At 44.6% G+C, this 16,269-nt stretch overlaps 1 protein-coding gene across 3 annotated transcripts in view; it reads left to right on the top strand.

Annotated features, from left to right (window-relative positions):
• LOC139550379 (ephrin type-A receptor 4-like) overlaps positions 1-16,269 on the top strand; it is an 81,145-nt gene that overhangs the window by 46,436 nt on the left and 18,440 nt on the right. For all 3 annotated transcript variants that reach the window (XM_071361245.1, XM_071361244.1, XM_071361242.1), the window contains exons 6-9: positions 2,492-2,938; positions 7,275-7,399; positions 8,219-8,378; positions 8,500-8,611. In XM_071361245.1, coding sequence (XP_071217346.1) covers positions 2,492-2,938; positions 7,275-7,399; positions 8,219-8,378; positions 8,500-8,611 — 844 coding nt within the window. The remainder of the gene's footprint in view (positions 1-2,491; positions 2,939-7,274; positions 7,400-8,218; positions 8,379-8,499; positions 8,612-16,269) is intronic.

Genomic DNA, 16,269 nt, shown 5'->3' on the forward strand with positions numbered 1-16,269 from the left:
CAAACTCCCCCAAAATATATTTTAATTGCAGGTTGTAAGGCAACAGAATAGGAAAAATGCCAAGGGGGGTGAATACTTTCGCAAGCCACTGTACGTTCCTTTTTGGTACTTATTGTTGTTCTGTTGTGTGTGTGCGTGTGTTCTATGTGTTTTCTCAGGCTGACTGGGTGAACCATGTGCTGTATATAGGCATAATTAAGTTTATGACAAACAGACCAAGGTCTCAGTCAGAACATATTTACTGAGAGAGAGAGAGAGAGAGAGAGAGAGAGAGAGAGAGAGAGAGAGAGAGAGAGAGAGAGAGAGAGAGAGAGAGAGAGAGAGAGAGAGAGAGAGAGAGAGAGAGAGAGAGAGAGAGAGAGAGAGAGAGAGAGAGAGAGAGAGAGAGAGAGAGAGAGAGAGAGAGGAGGGGGAGAAAGAGAGAGATGTTACTGAGGACTATTCATCCCACTTAGGACATGGTGTATTACTCTTAAGTCATTGGATCAGTATAGTGGGAAGACTGAGAGGAGAGAGACAGACGGAGGACTGAGATCATGTGACACTTAGATTGCACACAGGTGGACTTTATATACAGTGGGGAGAACAAGTATTTGATACACTGCCGATTTTGCAGGTTTTCCTACTTACAAAGCATGTAGAGGTCTGTAATTTTTATCATAGGTACACTTCAACTGTGAGAGACGGAATCTAAAACAAAAATCCAGAAAATCACATTGTATGATTTTTAAGTAATTAATTAGCATTTTATTGCATGACATAAGTATTTGATACATCAGAAAAGCAGAACTTAATATTTGGTACAGAAACCTTTGTTTGCAATTACAGAGATCAGACGTTTCCTGTAGTTCTTGACCAGGTTTGCACACACTGCAGCAGGGATTTTGGCCCACTCCTCCATACAGACCTTCTCCAGATCCTTCAGGTTTCGGGGCTGTCGCTGGGCAATACGGACTTTCAGCTCCCTCCAAAGATTTTCTATTGGGTTCAGGTCTGGAGACTGGCTAGGCCACTCCAGGACCTTGAGATGCTTCTTACGGAGCCACTCCTTAGTTGCCCTGGCTGTGTGTTTTGGGTCGTTGTCATTCTGGAAGACCCAGCCACGACCCATCTTCAATGCTCTTACTGAGGGAAGGAGGTTGTTGGCCAAGATCTCGCGATACATGGCCCCATCCATCCTCCCCTCAATACGGTGCAGTCGTCCTGTCCCCTTTGCAGAAAAGCATCCCCAAAGAATGATGTTTCCACCTCCATGCTTCACAGTTGGGATGGTGTTGTTGGGGTTGTACTCATCCTTCTTCTTCCTCCAAACACAGCGAGTGGAGTTTAGACCAAAAAGCTCTATTTTTGTCTCATCAGACCACATGACCTTCTCCCATTCCTCCTCTGGATCATCCAGATGGTCATTGGCAAACTTCAGACGGGCCTGGACATGCGCTGGCTTGAGCAGGGGGACCTTGCGTGCGCTGCAGGATTTTAATCCATGACGGCGTAGTGTGTTACTAATGGTTTTCTTTGAGACTGTGGTCCCAGCTCTCTTCAGGTCATTGACCAGGTCCTGCCGTGTAGTTCTGGGCTGATCCCTCACCTTCCTCATGATCATTGATGCCCCACGAGGTGAGATCTTGCATGGAGCCCCAGACCGAGGGTGATTGACCGTCATCTTGAACTTCTTCCATTTTCTAATAATTGCGCCAACAGTTGTTGCCTTCTCACTAAGCTGCTTGCCTATTGTCCTGTAGCCCATCCCAGCCTTGTGCAGGTCTACAATTTCATCCCTGATGTCCTTACACAGCTCTCTGGTCTTGGCCATTGTGGAGAGGTTGGAGTCTGTTTGATTGAGTGTGTGGAAAGGTGTCTTTTATACAGGTAACGAGTTCAAACAGGTGCAGTTAATACAGGTAATGAGAGGAGAACAGGAGGGTGTCTTAAAGAAAAACTAACAGGTCTGTGAGAGCCGGAAATCTTACTGGTTGGTAGGTGATCAAATACTTATGTCATGCAATAAAATGCAAATTAATTACTTAAAAATCATACAATGTGATTTTCTGGATTTTTGTTTTAGATTCCGTCTCTCACAGTTGAAGTGTACCTATGATAAAAATTACAGACCTCTAAATGCTTTGTAAGTAGGAAAACCTGCAAAATCGGCAGTGTATCAAATACTTGTTCTCCCCACTGTAACTAATTATGTGACTTCTGAAGGTAATTGGTTGCACCAGATCTTATTTAGGGGCTTCGTAGCAAAGGGGGTGAATACATATGCACGCACCACTTTTCCGGTTAAATTTTTTTTGAATTTTATGAAACAAGTATTTTTTTTTCACTTCACCAATTTGGACTATTTAAATAAAAATCAATTTCAGTTACAGGTTGTAATGCAACAAAATAGTAAAAACGCCAAGGGGGGTGAATACTTTTGCAAGGCACTGTATGTAAGCATAACCACAATATTATTTCTAACTCAACCTCCCTGTCCTATTTATCCCAGAACCCCCCTCTGCTCCACAGCAGCTGATCTCAGAGGTCAACGAGACATCAGTGGTTCTAGAGTGGAGCGCACCCCTCAGGCTTGGAGGGAGAACTGACATCAGATACCGTGTGGACTGCCTGCTCTGCCACGGTCCTGAGAGTTACCCTGGGAGTCAAACCGGGAATCAAACTCAGATTGGGAGTTCGTCTGGAAGTGAACTTGGAGAGGCTGGTAGCCTTGGGGGTCCTGACGGGCCTCTTGGGGCCCAGCTCTGCCTGCCCTGCGGCCCAGACGTCCTCTTCTCCCCCCAGCAGAGCGGCCTAGGGGCCACCAGAGTGTGTGTGAGCGAGCTGCAGGCACACACACGCTACACCTTCACCATCGGCGCCCGCAACGGGGTTTCCCAAGGCCACACTGCAGGGGCAAGAGAAAGTGTGTCTGTCACTCTCACCACCAACCAGGCCGGTGAGTTTGTGTGTGTGTGAGAGAGTTTAGAAGTAAGTGGAGGGAGAGTGTGTGTGTGAGAGAGTTTAGAAGTAAGTGGAGGGAGATGTGTGTTTTAAGGGGCCCAGCAGGACTGTGTTTATTCCATGTCTGTTTCAGAGTTTCTGAAGCGGGTTGGTTTAATTTAATTTAGTGTTTGTCTCCGCTCTCAAGGAGTGACTTGTCTCAGTGACATAAACATAATACCACAGTGGAGTCGTCATGTAATTGGTTTAGGTTGATGTTTAGATGCCTCAGTAACACAATACTTGTCTATTGCTCCTCTTACTGTGCGTGTGTGTGTGTGTGTGTGTGTGTGTGTGTGTGTGTGTGTGTGTGTGTGTGTGTGTGTGTGTGTGTGTGTGTGTGTGTGTGTGTGTGTGTGTGTGTGTGTGTGTGTGTGTGTGTGTGTGTGTGTGTAACAGAAATCACTCAGCATTTCCACACACAAACTCAGTAAACAGTGTGAGAGAGAGAAAGAAAGAATGAGGTTGCATCCTTTGTTAGTTTTACTTATTATCAGTCGACTAAAACACTGGACAATTTTAGTCTAGTTTTAGTCACAGCCATTTTAGTCACATAGTCTTTTTTTCCTGTTAAATAATTAATATTAGGCTACCTCTAACTTCCATCATGTGCACGTTCAGATAGCCTTGTCCAACTAGCCCTACTATCCCCTCATATACCTTAGCTGGCAACATTGATATTGTGGCAGATTCTGACCAATGCAGCCATAATTAACAGTATAGGCTATTAAAAACAAAAAACAAAGTTTTAAATGAGAAGTAGGCATTTGTCTGAAGAAAGGAAATTCACATGAGCACCACGATACCTACTTCACCCATGCTCTACTAAGGTTTTCTAGCACACAGCTTTGACCTACTACAGTAGCTATGTTGGTATTGTACTTCAAACTATGTGAACGATGTGGAGGCTGGTTGCTTAGAATTCAAACCTTCTCAAACAGCCTAATTCATACTCTTAGATGAGGTTCTCCCACAATAATGTGATTTGTACCACATACAAGGTAAAGTATTGGATTCTTCCCACATCACACTAATCCCATTCCACTACCTTTTCAAGCTTTTTTAATCATATGATAACAAGCTTTGCTATTATACTTACAAGACCATCATGCTTGATTCAGCGAGCTGTTTTGTCATGTACTAATGTAGTGCCTGCCTGTATTTCATTAAACCTTTTAATTTAGCAATACTTGTCATTGAGTAATATTTTTGGGTCAGTAGATGCCCAACATAACACCAGGTGGTGTGTTGGACACAGTCATTCATATATAGAGGTCTATAGAGCCTGTCTGCATTCCTGGTTTCTGTAACCATTAGCTTACCTGTGTAATATTGACATAAGCTCAGAAAAACTTGCTTTGCAAACATGGTACTGTTTTATCAATTGCTGTGCGGATGAATAGGCAGTTTATTACCTCTTTCAATTGAATATATAGCTTAAAGTTGTGTGCATTTGCATGTCTTTTTGCAATAAAGCTGGTGACGTGAAAATAATACACATTTATAATAGGCCTATATCTAAAAATACATACAGCCTAATGATATATACAGTTGAAGTCGGAAGTTTACATACACTTAGGTTGGAGTCATTAAAACTCGTTTTTCAACCACTCCACACATTTCTTGTTAACAAACTATAGTTTTGGCAAGTCGGGTAGGACATCTACTTTGTGCATGACACAAGTCATTTTTCCAACAATTGTTTACAGACAGATTATTTCACTTATAATTCACTGTATCACAATTCCAGTGGGTCAGAAGTTTAAATACACTAAGTTGACTGTGCCTTTAAACAGCTTGGAAAATTCCAGAAAATGATGTCATGGCTTTAGAAGCTTCTGATAGGCTAATTGACATCATTTAAATCAATTGGAGGTGTACCTGTGGATGTATTTCAAGGCCTACCTTCAAACTCAGTGCCTCTTTGCTTGACATCATGGGAAAATGAAAAGAAATCAGCCAAGAACTCAGAAAGAAAATTGGGAGACCTCCACAAGTCTGGTTCATCCTTGGGAGCAATTTCCAAACGCCTGAAGGTACCACGTTCATTTGTACAAACAATAGTACGCAAGTATAAACACCATGGGACCACGTAGCTGTCATACCGCTCAGGAAGGTGACGTGTTCTGTCTCCTAGAGATGAACGTACTTTGGTGCGAAAAGTGCAAATCAATCCCAGAACAACAGCAATGGACCTTGTCAAGATGCTGGAGGAAACCGGTACAAAAGTATCTATATCCACAGTAAAACGAGTCCTATATCGACATAACCTGAAAGGCCGCTCAGCAAGGACGAAGCCACTGCTCCAAAACATACATAAAAAAAACAGACTATGGTTTGTAACTGCACATGGGGACAAAGATCATACTTTTTGGAGAAATATCCTTTGGTCTGATGAAACAAAAATAGAACTGTTTGGTCATAATGATCATCGTTATGTTTGGAGGAAAAGGGGGGATGCTTGCAAGACGAAGAACACCATCCCAACCGTGAAGCACAGGGGTGGCAGCATCATGTTGTGGGGCTGCTTTGCTGCAGGAGGGACTGGTGCACTGCACAAAATAGATGGCTTCATGAGGAAGGGAAATTATGTGGATATATTGAAGCAACATCTCAAGACATTAGTCAGGAAGTTTAAGCTTGGTCGCAAATGGGTCTTCCAAATGGACAATGACCCCAAGCATACTTCCAAAGTTGTGGCAAAATGGCTTAAGAACAACAAAGTCAAGGTATTGGTGTGGCCATCACAAAGCCCTGACCTCAATCCCTTAGAACATTTTTGGGCAGAACTGAAAAAGCGTGTGCGATCAAGGAGGCCTTCAAACCTGACTCAGTTACACCAGCTCTGTCAGGAGGAATGGGCCCAAATTCACCAACGTATTGTGGGAAGCTTGTGGAAGGCTACCTGAAATGTTTGACCCAAGTTAAACAATTTAAAGGCAATGCTACCAAATACTAATTGAGTGTATGTAAACTTCTGACCCACTGGGAATGTGATGAAAGAAATAAAACCTGAAATAAATAAATAATTCTCTCTACTATTATTCTGACATTTCACATAATTAAAATAAAGTGGTGATCCTAACTGACCTAAAACAGGGAATTTTTAATAGGATTAAATGTCAGGAATTGTTAAACTGAGTTTAAATGTTTTTGGTTAAGGTGTATGTAAACTTCTGACTTCAACTGTGTGTGTTTGTGTGTGTGCGCGTGTGTGTTCTGGGAGAAGGTCTGCTCGTTTGACAACTTCTCTTTACAGTTAGGAGGACTGTAAAGTTTTATGAGGTGTTTCATTTTATCTTGTTCGGGAGTGTGAGTCAGATGAGGTGTGTATATGTGTTTTACTGTATGTAAAATGTGTGTGTCTGTGTGTAATACAATCCACTCACTCTAGTATTTTCTGTGTAATATTAAATGTAAAATTTCTTTGAGTCACAGATAGCGGTAGACACACCTACTTTAACTGCCTGATGGAAGTGTGTTGTCTTCTTGTGTAGTATATCGTCACCTACTGGGTGCTAAAAGATTAGTATGGGAACTAACCAGAGTCAGTCAATACTCATACACTCTGAAATAACAATTTTCTGTCTTTAGTGAGGCAGTATCATAATTCCAGAGAGTCACATAGACCAGTGACATAACTCTCTTCTCCTGAAGGTCAGTATGCCAGAGTGATTACCACAATAACACTGGGACATGGGGGGAGAGGAAGACAATATTAGAGGGATAGAAAGACAGGATGAAATGAGGTGAGACAGGCCGCAACCTGTTTCCTAGACAAAGGTGCCATGTCATCCAGGACTCCGCTGTGGTGAATTGGGTCGTTGTGATTGCCATCCAACATTAAGTGATGCCATTGTGTCTTAACTATTCTGGTAAACCATTCAGGACCGTTCAATAGAATGTAGAAGCCATAGGCCTCCCGAGTGGTGCAGCGGTCTAAGGCACTACATCGCAGTGCTAGAGGCTTCGCTACAGACCTAGGTTTGATCCCAGGCTGTATCACAACCGGCCGTTATCAGGAGTCCCATAGGGCGGCACATAATTGGCCCAGCATTGTCCGGGTTTGGCCGGGGGGGGGGGCTTTACTTGGCTCGTCGCGCTCTAGCGACTCCTTGTGGCGGGCCGGGTGCCTGCAGGCTGACAGCAGTCGTCAGTTGAACAGTGTTTCCTCCGACACATTGGTGCGGCTGGATTCCAGGTTAAGCAGGTGGTTGTTAAGAAGTGTTCATTCTTCAACTTGTGTTCCCCTCTTTCTCTCCTCTCTCTCTCTCTCCCACTCTCTCACATAGCTCCCTCCCCAGTCACGTCCATCCAGGCCAGTGATGTCACCAGGCACGGTGTGTCGTTGGCATGGCAACAGCCCGACCGGCCCAACGGAGTCATCCTTGAGTACGAGGTCAAGTACTACGAGAAGGTAAGGTGTCTCGTGGGAACCGCGGTTCAGAAATCAGATATCCTATGGAAACGTATTGTAACTGTGTGTTATGTGTATCTGGGAGTGTATAAGTTTTCACCTGCTTCAACTGTTATCAATAGACTTATAAAATAACCAATAAACTATCTTCAAAGCCTTCCTTGTGTTTGACACAGAAATGGATAGAAGGAGAAATGTAGCAGGTTGACATTTATTGTCATGAGTCTTGTCCTGGAGGCAGAACTGAGTGTAAAAATTCATGAAAACAAAAATATACTATTTGTTCTTAATTGAAGTTTATGGTTAGCAGTGTGGTTAGGGTTACAATGGTGTGACTTGTGGCTGTGCCAGCAGAGCTGCCTCCAGAACAAGATCAGTTACACAAAACGCTGTGCCAGCAGAGCTGCCTCCAGAACAAGATCAGTTACACAAAACGCTAACCTGCAGAAATGGAGGGAGAGATAATACGAGATAAAATATGTTGGGAGAGAAAAAGAGAGAGTTTGAGGCAATGTAGATAAGAGATGGGCAAGCTGTGGGAGGGATTTGTGACTGTGGCAATGTTTTTGTGTGTGTCCTTGCTTGAATGGTTATGTGATTATAGGCCATAGGGAGAGGGATTTCCCTCCAGACCCACACAGAAAACATTGTTCTGGAACTTCAAGTTACATTTTAGAATCATGTTCTCATCTCTTACCCATTTTCTTTTTGCTTGCCAATTATAATGGGTTGTATTTTAGTATGATGTACTGTATATTGGAACGCTTCATATAGTGGACATTGACACATCCCTCACCTCTTTTCCTTCTATCCAATCAGAATCAGAAGGAGAGGTCCTACCGCATTATGAAGACGGCATCCCGTAGTGCTGATATCACTGGGCTGAACCCACTCACTGTGTATGTCTTTCACGTGCGCGCTCGCACGGCCGCCGGATACGGAGAGTTCAGCGCCCCCTTTGAGTTTTCCACCAACTCAGGTACAACACTATGTTCTATTTGTCTATTTTTATAGAGCAAGGGATATTGATAAAAAAATATGTACCTGTTTTTTAATGAAAACATCCTGGTTTGTGACTTGTTGTCTCCTCCCCCTGTCAGATCCCTTGCCTCTGATTGGTAATGCCGCTAACTCCACCCTTCTCCTACTGTCAATCAGTGGGGGTGTGGTTCTACTGCTCATCTCTACCACAGTCTTCATCATCAGCCACAGGTACACACACACACACAGCCGCAGGTAAACATACATACAGTGTGTCCTAAAGGAGACAGTGTATCCTAAAGGAGACAGTATGTCCAAAAGGAGACAGTATGTATGATGGCACCAGGAGGAGATGGCTGCTATGTTACGGGCTCCTAACCAATTGTGCTATTGTGTGTTGTTTTTTTTACTTATTTTGTACATAATGCCACCGTCTCTTATGACCGAAAAGAGCTTCTGGAGATCAGGACAGCGATTACTCACCTCATACTGGACGAAGATTTTTTCGTTTAACAAGTCGGACGCGAAGGATTTACTTCAGGCACCCGACAAGGCCCAAATCCTCGTCATTCGTATGATGAAGAGACGGAGATATCGGTGACGAAGGTCGGGGTGCCTTGTAAGTACGGCTAGTGAGTAATCCCCCTCTACCATCAGTCCTATTAGCCAACGTGCAATCATTGGGTAACAAAATGGATGAGCTCCGATCAAGATTATCCTACCAACGGGACATTAAAAACTGTAATATCTTATGTTTCACCGAGTCGTGGCTGAACGACGACATGGATAACATACAGCTAGCTTGGTTTTCGGTCCATCGGGAAGATGGAACAGCTGCATCCGGTAAACCACGGGGTGGCAGTCTATGTCTATTTGTAAATAACAGCTGGTGCACGAAATCTAATATTAAGGAAGTCTCAAGGTTTTGCTCACCTGAGGTAGAGTATCTCATGATAAGCTGTAAACCACACTATTTACCAAGAGTTCTCATCTATATTTTTTGTAGCTGTCTATTCATCACCACAAGACGATGCTGGCACTAAGACGGCACTCAACGAGCTGTATAAGGCGATAAGCAAACAAGAAAATGCTCATCCAGAGGCGGTGCTCCTAGTGGCCGGGGACTTTAATGCATGGAAACTTAAATTTGTTTTACCTCATTTCTACCAGCATGTTAAATATGCAACCAGAGGGAAAAAAACTCTAGACCACCTTTACTCCAGACACAAAGCTCTCCCTCGCCCTCAATTTGGCAAATCTTACCATAACTCTATCCTCCTGATTCCTGCTTAAAGCAAAAACTTAAACAGGAAGTACCAGTGACTCGCTCAAAAAGGAAGTGGTCAGATAACGAGGATGCTAAGCTACAGGACTCTTTGGCTAGGACATACTGGAATATGTTCCGGGATTCTTCTAATGACATTGAGGAGTACATCACATCAGTCACTGGCTTCATCAATAAGTGCATCGATGACGTTGTCCCCACAGTGACCATACGTACATACCGCAAACAGAAGCCATGGATTACAGGCAACATCCGCACTGAGCTAAAGGGTAAAGCTGCCGCTTTCAAGGAGCGGGACTCTAACCCAGACGCTTATAAGAAATCCCGCTATGCCCTCTGACGAACCATCAAACAGGCAAAACGTCAATACAGGACTAAGATTGAATCGTTCTACACTGGCTCTGACGCGTGTTGGATGTGGCATGGCTTGCAAACTGGATGTGGCATGGCTTGCAAACTAGATGTGGCAGGGCTTGCAAACTGGATGCCACTGGATGTGGCAGGGCTTGCAAACAGACTACAAAGGGAAGCACAGCCGTGAGTTGCCTAGTGACACGAGCCTACCAGACGAGCTAAATAACTTCTATGCTCGCTCCGTAGCCAATGTGAGTAAAACAGGTTAACATTCACAAGGCCGCAGGGCCAGACAGATTACCAGGACGTGTACTCCGAGCATGCGCTGACCAATTGGTAAGTGTCTTCACTGACATTTTCAACCTGTCCCTGACCGAGTCTATAATACCAACATGTTTCAAGCAGACCACCATAGTCCCTGTGCCCAAGAACACCAACGTGCCTAAACGACTACCAACCCGTAGCACTCATGTATGTAGCCATGAAGTGCTTTGAAAGGCTGGTCATGTCTCACATCAACACCATTATCCCTGAAACCCTAGACCCACTACAGTTTGCATACCACCCCAAAAGATCCACAGATGATGCAATCTCTATGGCACTCCACACTGCCATTTCCCACCTGGACAAAAGGAACACCTACGTGAGAATTGACTATAGCTCAGCGTTCAACACTATAGTGCCCTCAAAACTCATCACTAAGCTAAGGACCCTGGTACTTAACACCTCCCTCTGCAACTGGATCCTAGACTTCCTGACGGGCTGCCCCCAGGTAGTAGGGGTAGGTAACAACACCTCTGCCACGCTGATCCTCAGCATGGGGGACCCTCGGGTGCTTGCTCAGTACCCTCCTGTACTCCCTGTTCAACCATGACTGCATGGCCAAGCACAACTCCAACACCATCATTAAGTTTGCCGACAACACAACAGTGGTAGGCCTGATCACCAACAACGATGAGACAGCCTATAAGGAGGAGGTCAGAGACCTGGAAGTGTTGTGCCAGGATAACAACCTCTCCCTCAATGTGATCAAGACAAAGGAGATAATTGTGGACTACAGGAAAAGGAGGACCGAACACGCCCCCATTCTCATCGACGGAGCTGTAGTGGAGCAGGTTGAGAGCTTCAAGTTCCTTGGTGTCCCCATCACCAACAAACTTTCATGGTCCAAACACACCAAGACAGTTGTGAAGAGGGCACGACAATGCCTATTCCCCCTCAGGAGAATGGAAAGATTTGTTATGGGTCCTCAGATCAAAAAGTTCTACAGCTACACCATCGAGAGCATCCTGACTGGTTGCATCACCACCTGGTATGGCAACTGCTTGGCCTCCGACCGCAAGGCACTACAGAGGGTAATGTGTTTGGCCCAGTACATCACTGGGGCCAAGGTTCCTGCCATCCAGGACCTCTATACCAGGCAGTGTCAGAGGAAGGCCTCTGGAGGGCCGAGCACAAGAAATTTCCAGCCACCCTTGTCATAGATTGTTCTCTCTGCTACCGCACGGCAAGCGGTACCGGAGCACTAAGTCTAGGTTCAAAAGGCTTCTTAACAGCTTCTACCCCCAAGCCATAAGACTCCTGAAAAGCTAATCAAATGGTTACTCGGACTATTTGCATTAAACTCCACCCCCATTTTTACTCTGCTGCTACTCTCTGTTTATTACCCATGTATAGTCACTTTACCTCTACATACATGTACACTACCGTTCAAAAGTTTGGGGTCACTTCGAAATGTCGTTGTTTTCCATGAAAACATACATGAAATGAGTTGCAAATTGAATAGGAAATATAAGACGTTGAACAAGGTTATAAATAATGATTTTTAATTAAATTATAATTGTGTCCTTCAAACTTTGCTTTCATCAAAGAATCCTTCATTTTGAGCAATTACAGCCTTGGGTATTCTAGTTGTCAATTTGTTGAGGTAATCTGAAGAGATTTCACCCCATGCTTTCTGAAGCACCTCCCACAAGCTGGTTTGGCTTGATGGGCACTTCTTACGTGCCATACGGTCAAGCTGCTCCCACAACAGCTCAATAGGGTTGTGATCCGGTGACTGTGCTGGCCATTCCATTATAGACAGAATACCAGCTGCCTGCTTCTTCCCTAAATAGTTCTTGCAGAGTTTGGAGCTGTGCTTTGGGTCATTGTCCTGTTGTAAGAGGAAATTGGCTCCAATTAAGGGCCGTCCACAGGGTATGGCATGGCGTTGCAAAATGGAGTGATAGCCTTCCTTCTTCAAGATCCCTTTTACCCTGTACAAATCTCCCACTTTACCACCACCAAAGCACCCCCAGACCATGACATTGCTTCTACCATGCTTGACAGATGGCGTCAAGCACTCCTCCAGCATCTTTTAATTTTTTCTGCGTCTCACGAATGTTCCTTTTTGTGATCCGAACACCTCAAACTTAGATTTGTCTGTCCACAACACTTTTTTCCAATCTTCCTCTGTCCAGTGTCTGTGTTCTTTTGCCCATCTTAATCTTTTATTTTTATTGGCCAGTCTGAGATATGGCTTTTTCTTTGCAACTCTGATTGGAAGGCCAGCATCCCAGAGTCGCCTCTTCACTGTTGACATAGAGACTGGTGCTTTGCAGGTACTATTTAATGAAGCTGCCAGTTGAGTACTTGTGAGGTGTCTGTTTCTCAAACTAGATACTCTGATGTACTTGTCCTCTTGCTCAGTTGTGCACCTAGGCCTCCCACTCCTCTTTCTATTCTGGTTAGGGCCAGTTTGCGCTGTTCTGTGAAGGGAGTAGTATACAGCACTGTATGAGATCTTCAGTTTCTTGGCAATTTCTCGCATGGAATAGCCTTCATTTCTCAGAACAAGAATAGACTGATGAGTTTCAGAAGAAAGTTCTTTGTTTCTGGCCATTTTGAGCCTGTAATCGAGCCCACAAATGCTGATGCTCCAGATACTCAACTAGTCTAAAGAAGGCCAGTTTTATTGCTTCTTTAATCAGAACAATAGTTTTCAGCTGTGCTAACATAATTGCAAAAGTGTTTTCTAATGAGCCTTTTAAAATCATAAACTTGGATTAGCTAACACAACGTGCCATTGGAACACAGGAGTGATGGTTGCTGATAATGGGCCTCTGTATGCCTATGTAGATATTCCTTAAAAAATCCGCAGTTTCCAGTTACAATAGTCATTTACAACATTAACAATGTCTACACTGTATTTCTGATCAATTTGATGTTATTTTAATGGACAAAACATTTGCTTTTCTTTCCAAAACAAGGACATTTCTAAGTGGCCCCAAACCTTTGAATGGTAGTGTACCTATTACCTCAATTACCTCGACTAACCGGTGCCCCCGCACATTGACTATGTACCAGTATCCCCCTGTATATAGCCTCGCTACAGTTTTTTTATTCCGTCATTTCCGGTCACAACTTGCAGACTTGTTTATGTGTTGTTGTGCGTTTTGTTGCCAACCTTACTTTGCTACCTGACAACTTTACGGTTTTTACTTTTTAATTACCGTTTATATTTTTTGTTTTTCACTCACTCAACTTTTTTTCATTTAACTTTTTCACTCCGGACGCTTTATCTGGACATGGTTCGTCAGGACTTCCAACAGCTGAAGCTAAGTAGTAACATTAACATGATGCCTTCTAATTGCAGTCGCTGTACTCATAATATACAGGAGAACTATCGCCTTACGGCGAGGATAGCTGTGCTACAAGCCCAGCTTCAGACGCAATCGTTAGGCAAGGGTAATTTCAGTGTAGGAAAGGATGAAACAGCGTCTGTGCCACCAGTAAGTACAGATAGTAACGTTAGTACAAATCCCCTCGCACGGTCCCCGCAGCTGGACAACTTTCTCATGGCTTCTGGAGGGAAATGCTGAAATGCTCAACCGGTGTCGCTCATTCAGCCGACAGAAACGTTCAACCGGTTCTCCCCATTAAGCAGCGAGTCGGAGTCTGAGGCCGAGCCTTCTCTGGTCTCTACTCCTCCCGTTACGGGGTCTGAGACGCCGAAGCCTCCCACCATTAGCTCTGACAAATTGAAAACCCTAGTCATTGGCGACTCCATTACCCGCAGTATTAGACTTAAAGCGATCATACACTGTTTACCAGGGGGCAGGGCTACCGACGTTAAGGCTAATCTGAAGATGGTGCTGGCTACAGCTAAAACTGGCGAGTGTAGAGAGTATAGAGATATTGTTATCCACGTCGGCACCAACGATGTTAGGATGAAACCGTCAGAGGTCACCAAGCGCAACATAGCTTCAGCGTGGAAATCAGCTAGAAAGATGTGTCGGCATCGAGTAATTGTTTCTGGCCCCCTCCCAGTTAGGGGGAGTGATGAGCTCTACAGCAGAGTCTCACAACTCAATCGCTGGTTGAAAACTGTTTTCTGCCCCTCCCAAAAGATTGAATTTTTAGATAATTGGCCCTCTTTCTGGGACTCACCCACAAACAGGACCAAGCCTGGTCTGCTGAGGAGTGACGGACTCCATCCTAGCTGGAGGGGTGCTCTCATCTTATCTACCAGCATAGACAGGGCTCTAGCTCCACAATGAAATAGGGTGCAGGCCAGGCAGCAGGCTGTTAGCCAGCCTGCCAGCTTAGTGGAGTCTGCCACTAGCACAGTCAGTGTAGTCAGCTCTGCTATCCCCATTGAGACCGTGTCTGTGCCTCGACCTAGGTTGGGCAAAACTAAACATGGCGGTGTTCGCCTTAGCAATCTCACTAGAATAAAGACCTCCTCCATTCCTGCCATTATTGAAAGAGATCGTGATACCTCACATCTCAAAATAGGGCTACTTAATGTTAGATCCCTCACTTCAAAGGCAGTTAGTCAATGAACTAATCACCTTCTGGTTACACTAGTGACCATATCCCCCGTGCATCCCGCAAAGGCGGAGATGTTGCTAACATTTACGATAGCAAATTTCAATTTACAAAAAAAAGACGTTTTCGTCTTTTGAGCTTCTAGTCATGAAATCTATGCAGCCTACTCAATCACTTTTTATAGCTACTGTTTACAGGCCTCCTGGGCCATATACAGCGTATCATATTCCCTGAATTCCTATCGGACCTTGTAGTCATAGCAGATAATATTCAAATTTTTTGTGATTTTAATTTTCACATGGAAAAGTCCACAGACCCACTCCAAAAGGCTTTCGGAGCCATCATCGACTCAGCGGGTTTTGTCCAACATGTCTCTGGACCTACTCACTGTCACAGTCATACTCTGGACCTAGTTTTGTCCCCTGGAATAAATGTTGTGGATCTTAATGTTTTTAATGTATCGGACCACCATTTTATTACGTTTGCAATCGTAAAAAATAATCTGCTCAGACCCCAACCAAGGAACATCAAAAGTCGTGCTAAAAATTCTCAGACAACCAAAAGATTCCTTGATGCCCTTCCAGACTCCTTCTGCCTACCCAAGGGCGTCAGAGGACAAAAATCAGTTAACCACCTAACTGAGGAACTCAATTTAACCTTGCGCAATACCCTAGATGCAGTTGCACCCCTAAAAACTAAAAAGATTTGTCATAAGAAACTAGCTCCCTGGTATACAGAAAATACCCGAGCTCTGAAGCAAGCTTCCAGAAAATTGGAACGGAAATGGCGCCACACCAAACTGGAAGTCTTCCGACTAACTTGGAAAGACAGTACCGTGTAGTATCGAAGAGCCCTCACTGCTGCTCGATCATCCTATTTTTCCAACTTAATTGAGGAAAATAAGAACAATCCTAAATGTATTTTTGATACTGTCGCAAAGCTAACTAAAAAGCAGCATTCCCGGGGGCCTCCCGGGTGGCGCAGTGGTCTAGGGCACTGCATCGCAGTGCTAGCTGCGCCACCAGAGTCTCTGGGTTCGCGCCCAGGCTCTGTCGCAACCGGCCGCGACCGGGAGGTCCGTGGGGCGACGCACAATTGGGCTAGCGTCGTCCGGGTTAGGGAGGGTTTGGCCGGTAGGGATATCCTTGTCTCATCGCGCTCCAGCGACTCCTGTGGCGGGCCGGGCGCAGTGCGCGCTAACCAAGGGGGCCAGGTGCACGGTGTTTCCTCCGACACATTGGTGCGGCTGACTTCCGGGTTGGAGGCGCGCTGTGTTAAGAAGCAGTGCGGCTTGGTTGGGTTGTGCTTCGGAGGACGCATGGCTTTCGACCTTCGTCTCTCCCGTACGGGAGTTGTAGCGATGAGACAAGATAGTAATTACTAGCGATTGGATACCACGAAAATTGGGGAGAAAAGGGGATAAATTATTTTTTTTTAA

Source organism: Salvelinus alpinus, chromosome 23 (genome assembly GCF_045679555.1).
Source record: "Salvelinus alpinus chromosome 23, SLU_Salpinus.1, whole genome shotgun sequence".
Taxonomy (NCBI): Eukaryota; Metazoa; Chordata; class Actinopteri; order Salmoniformes; family Salmonidae; genus Salvelinus; species Salvelinus alpinus.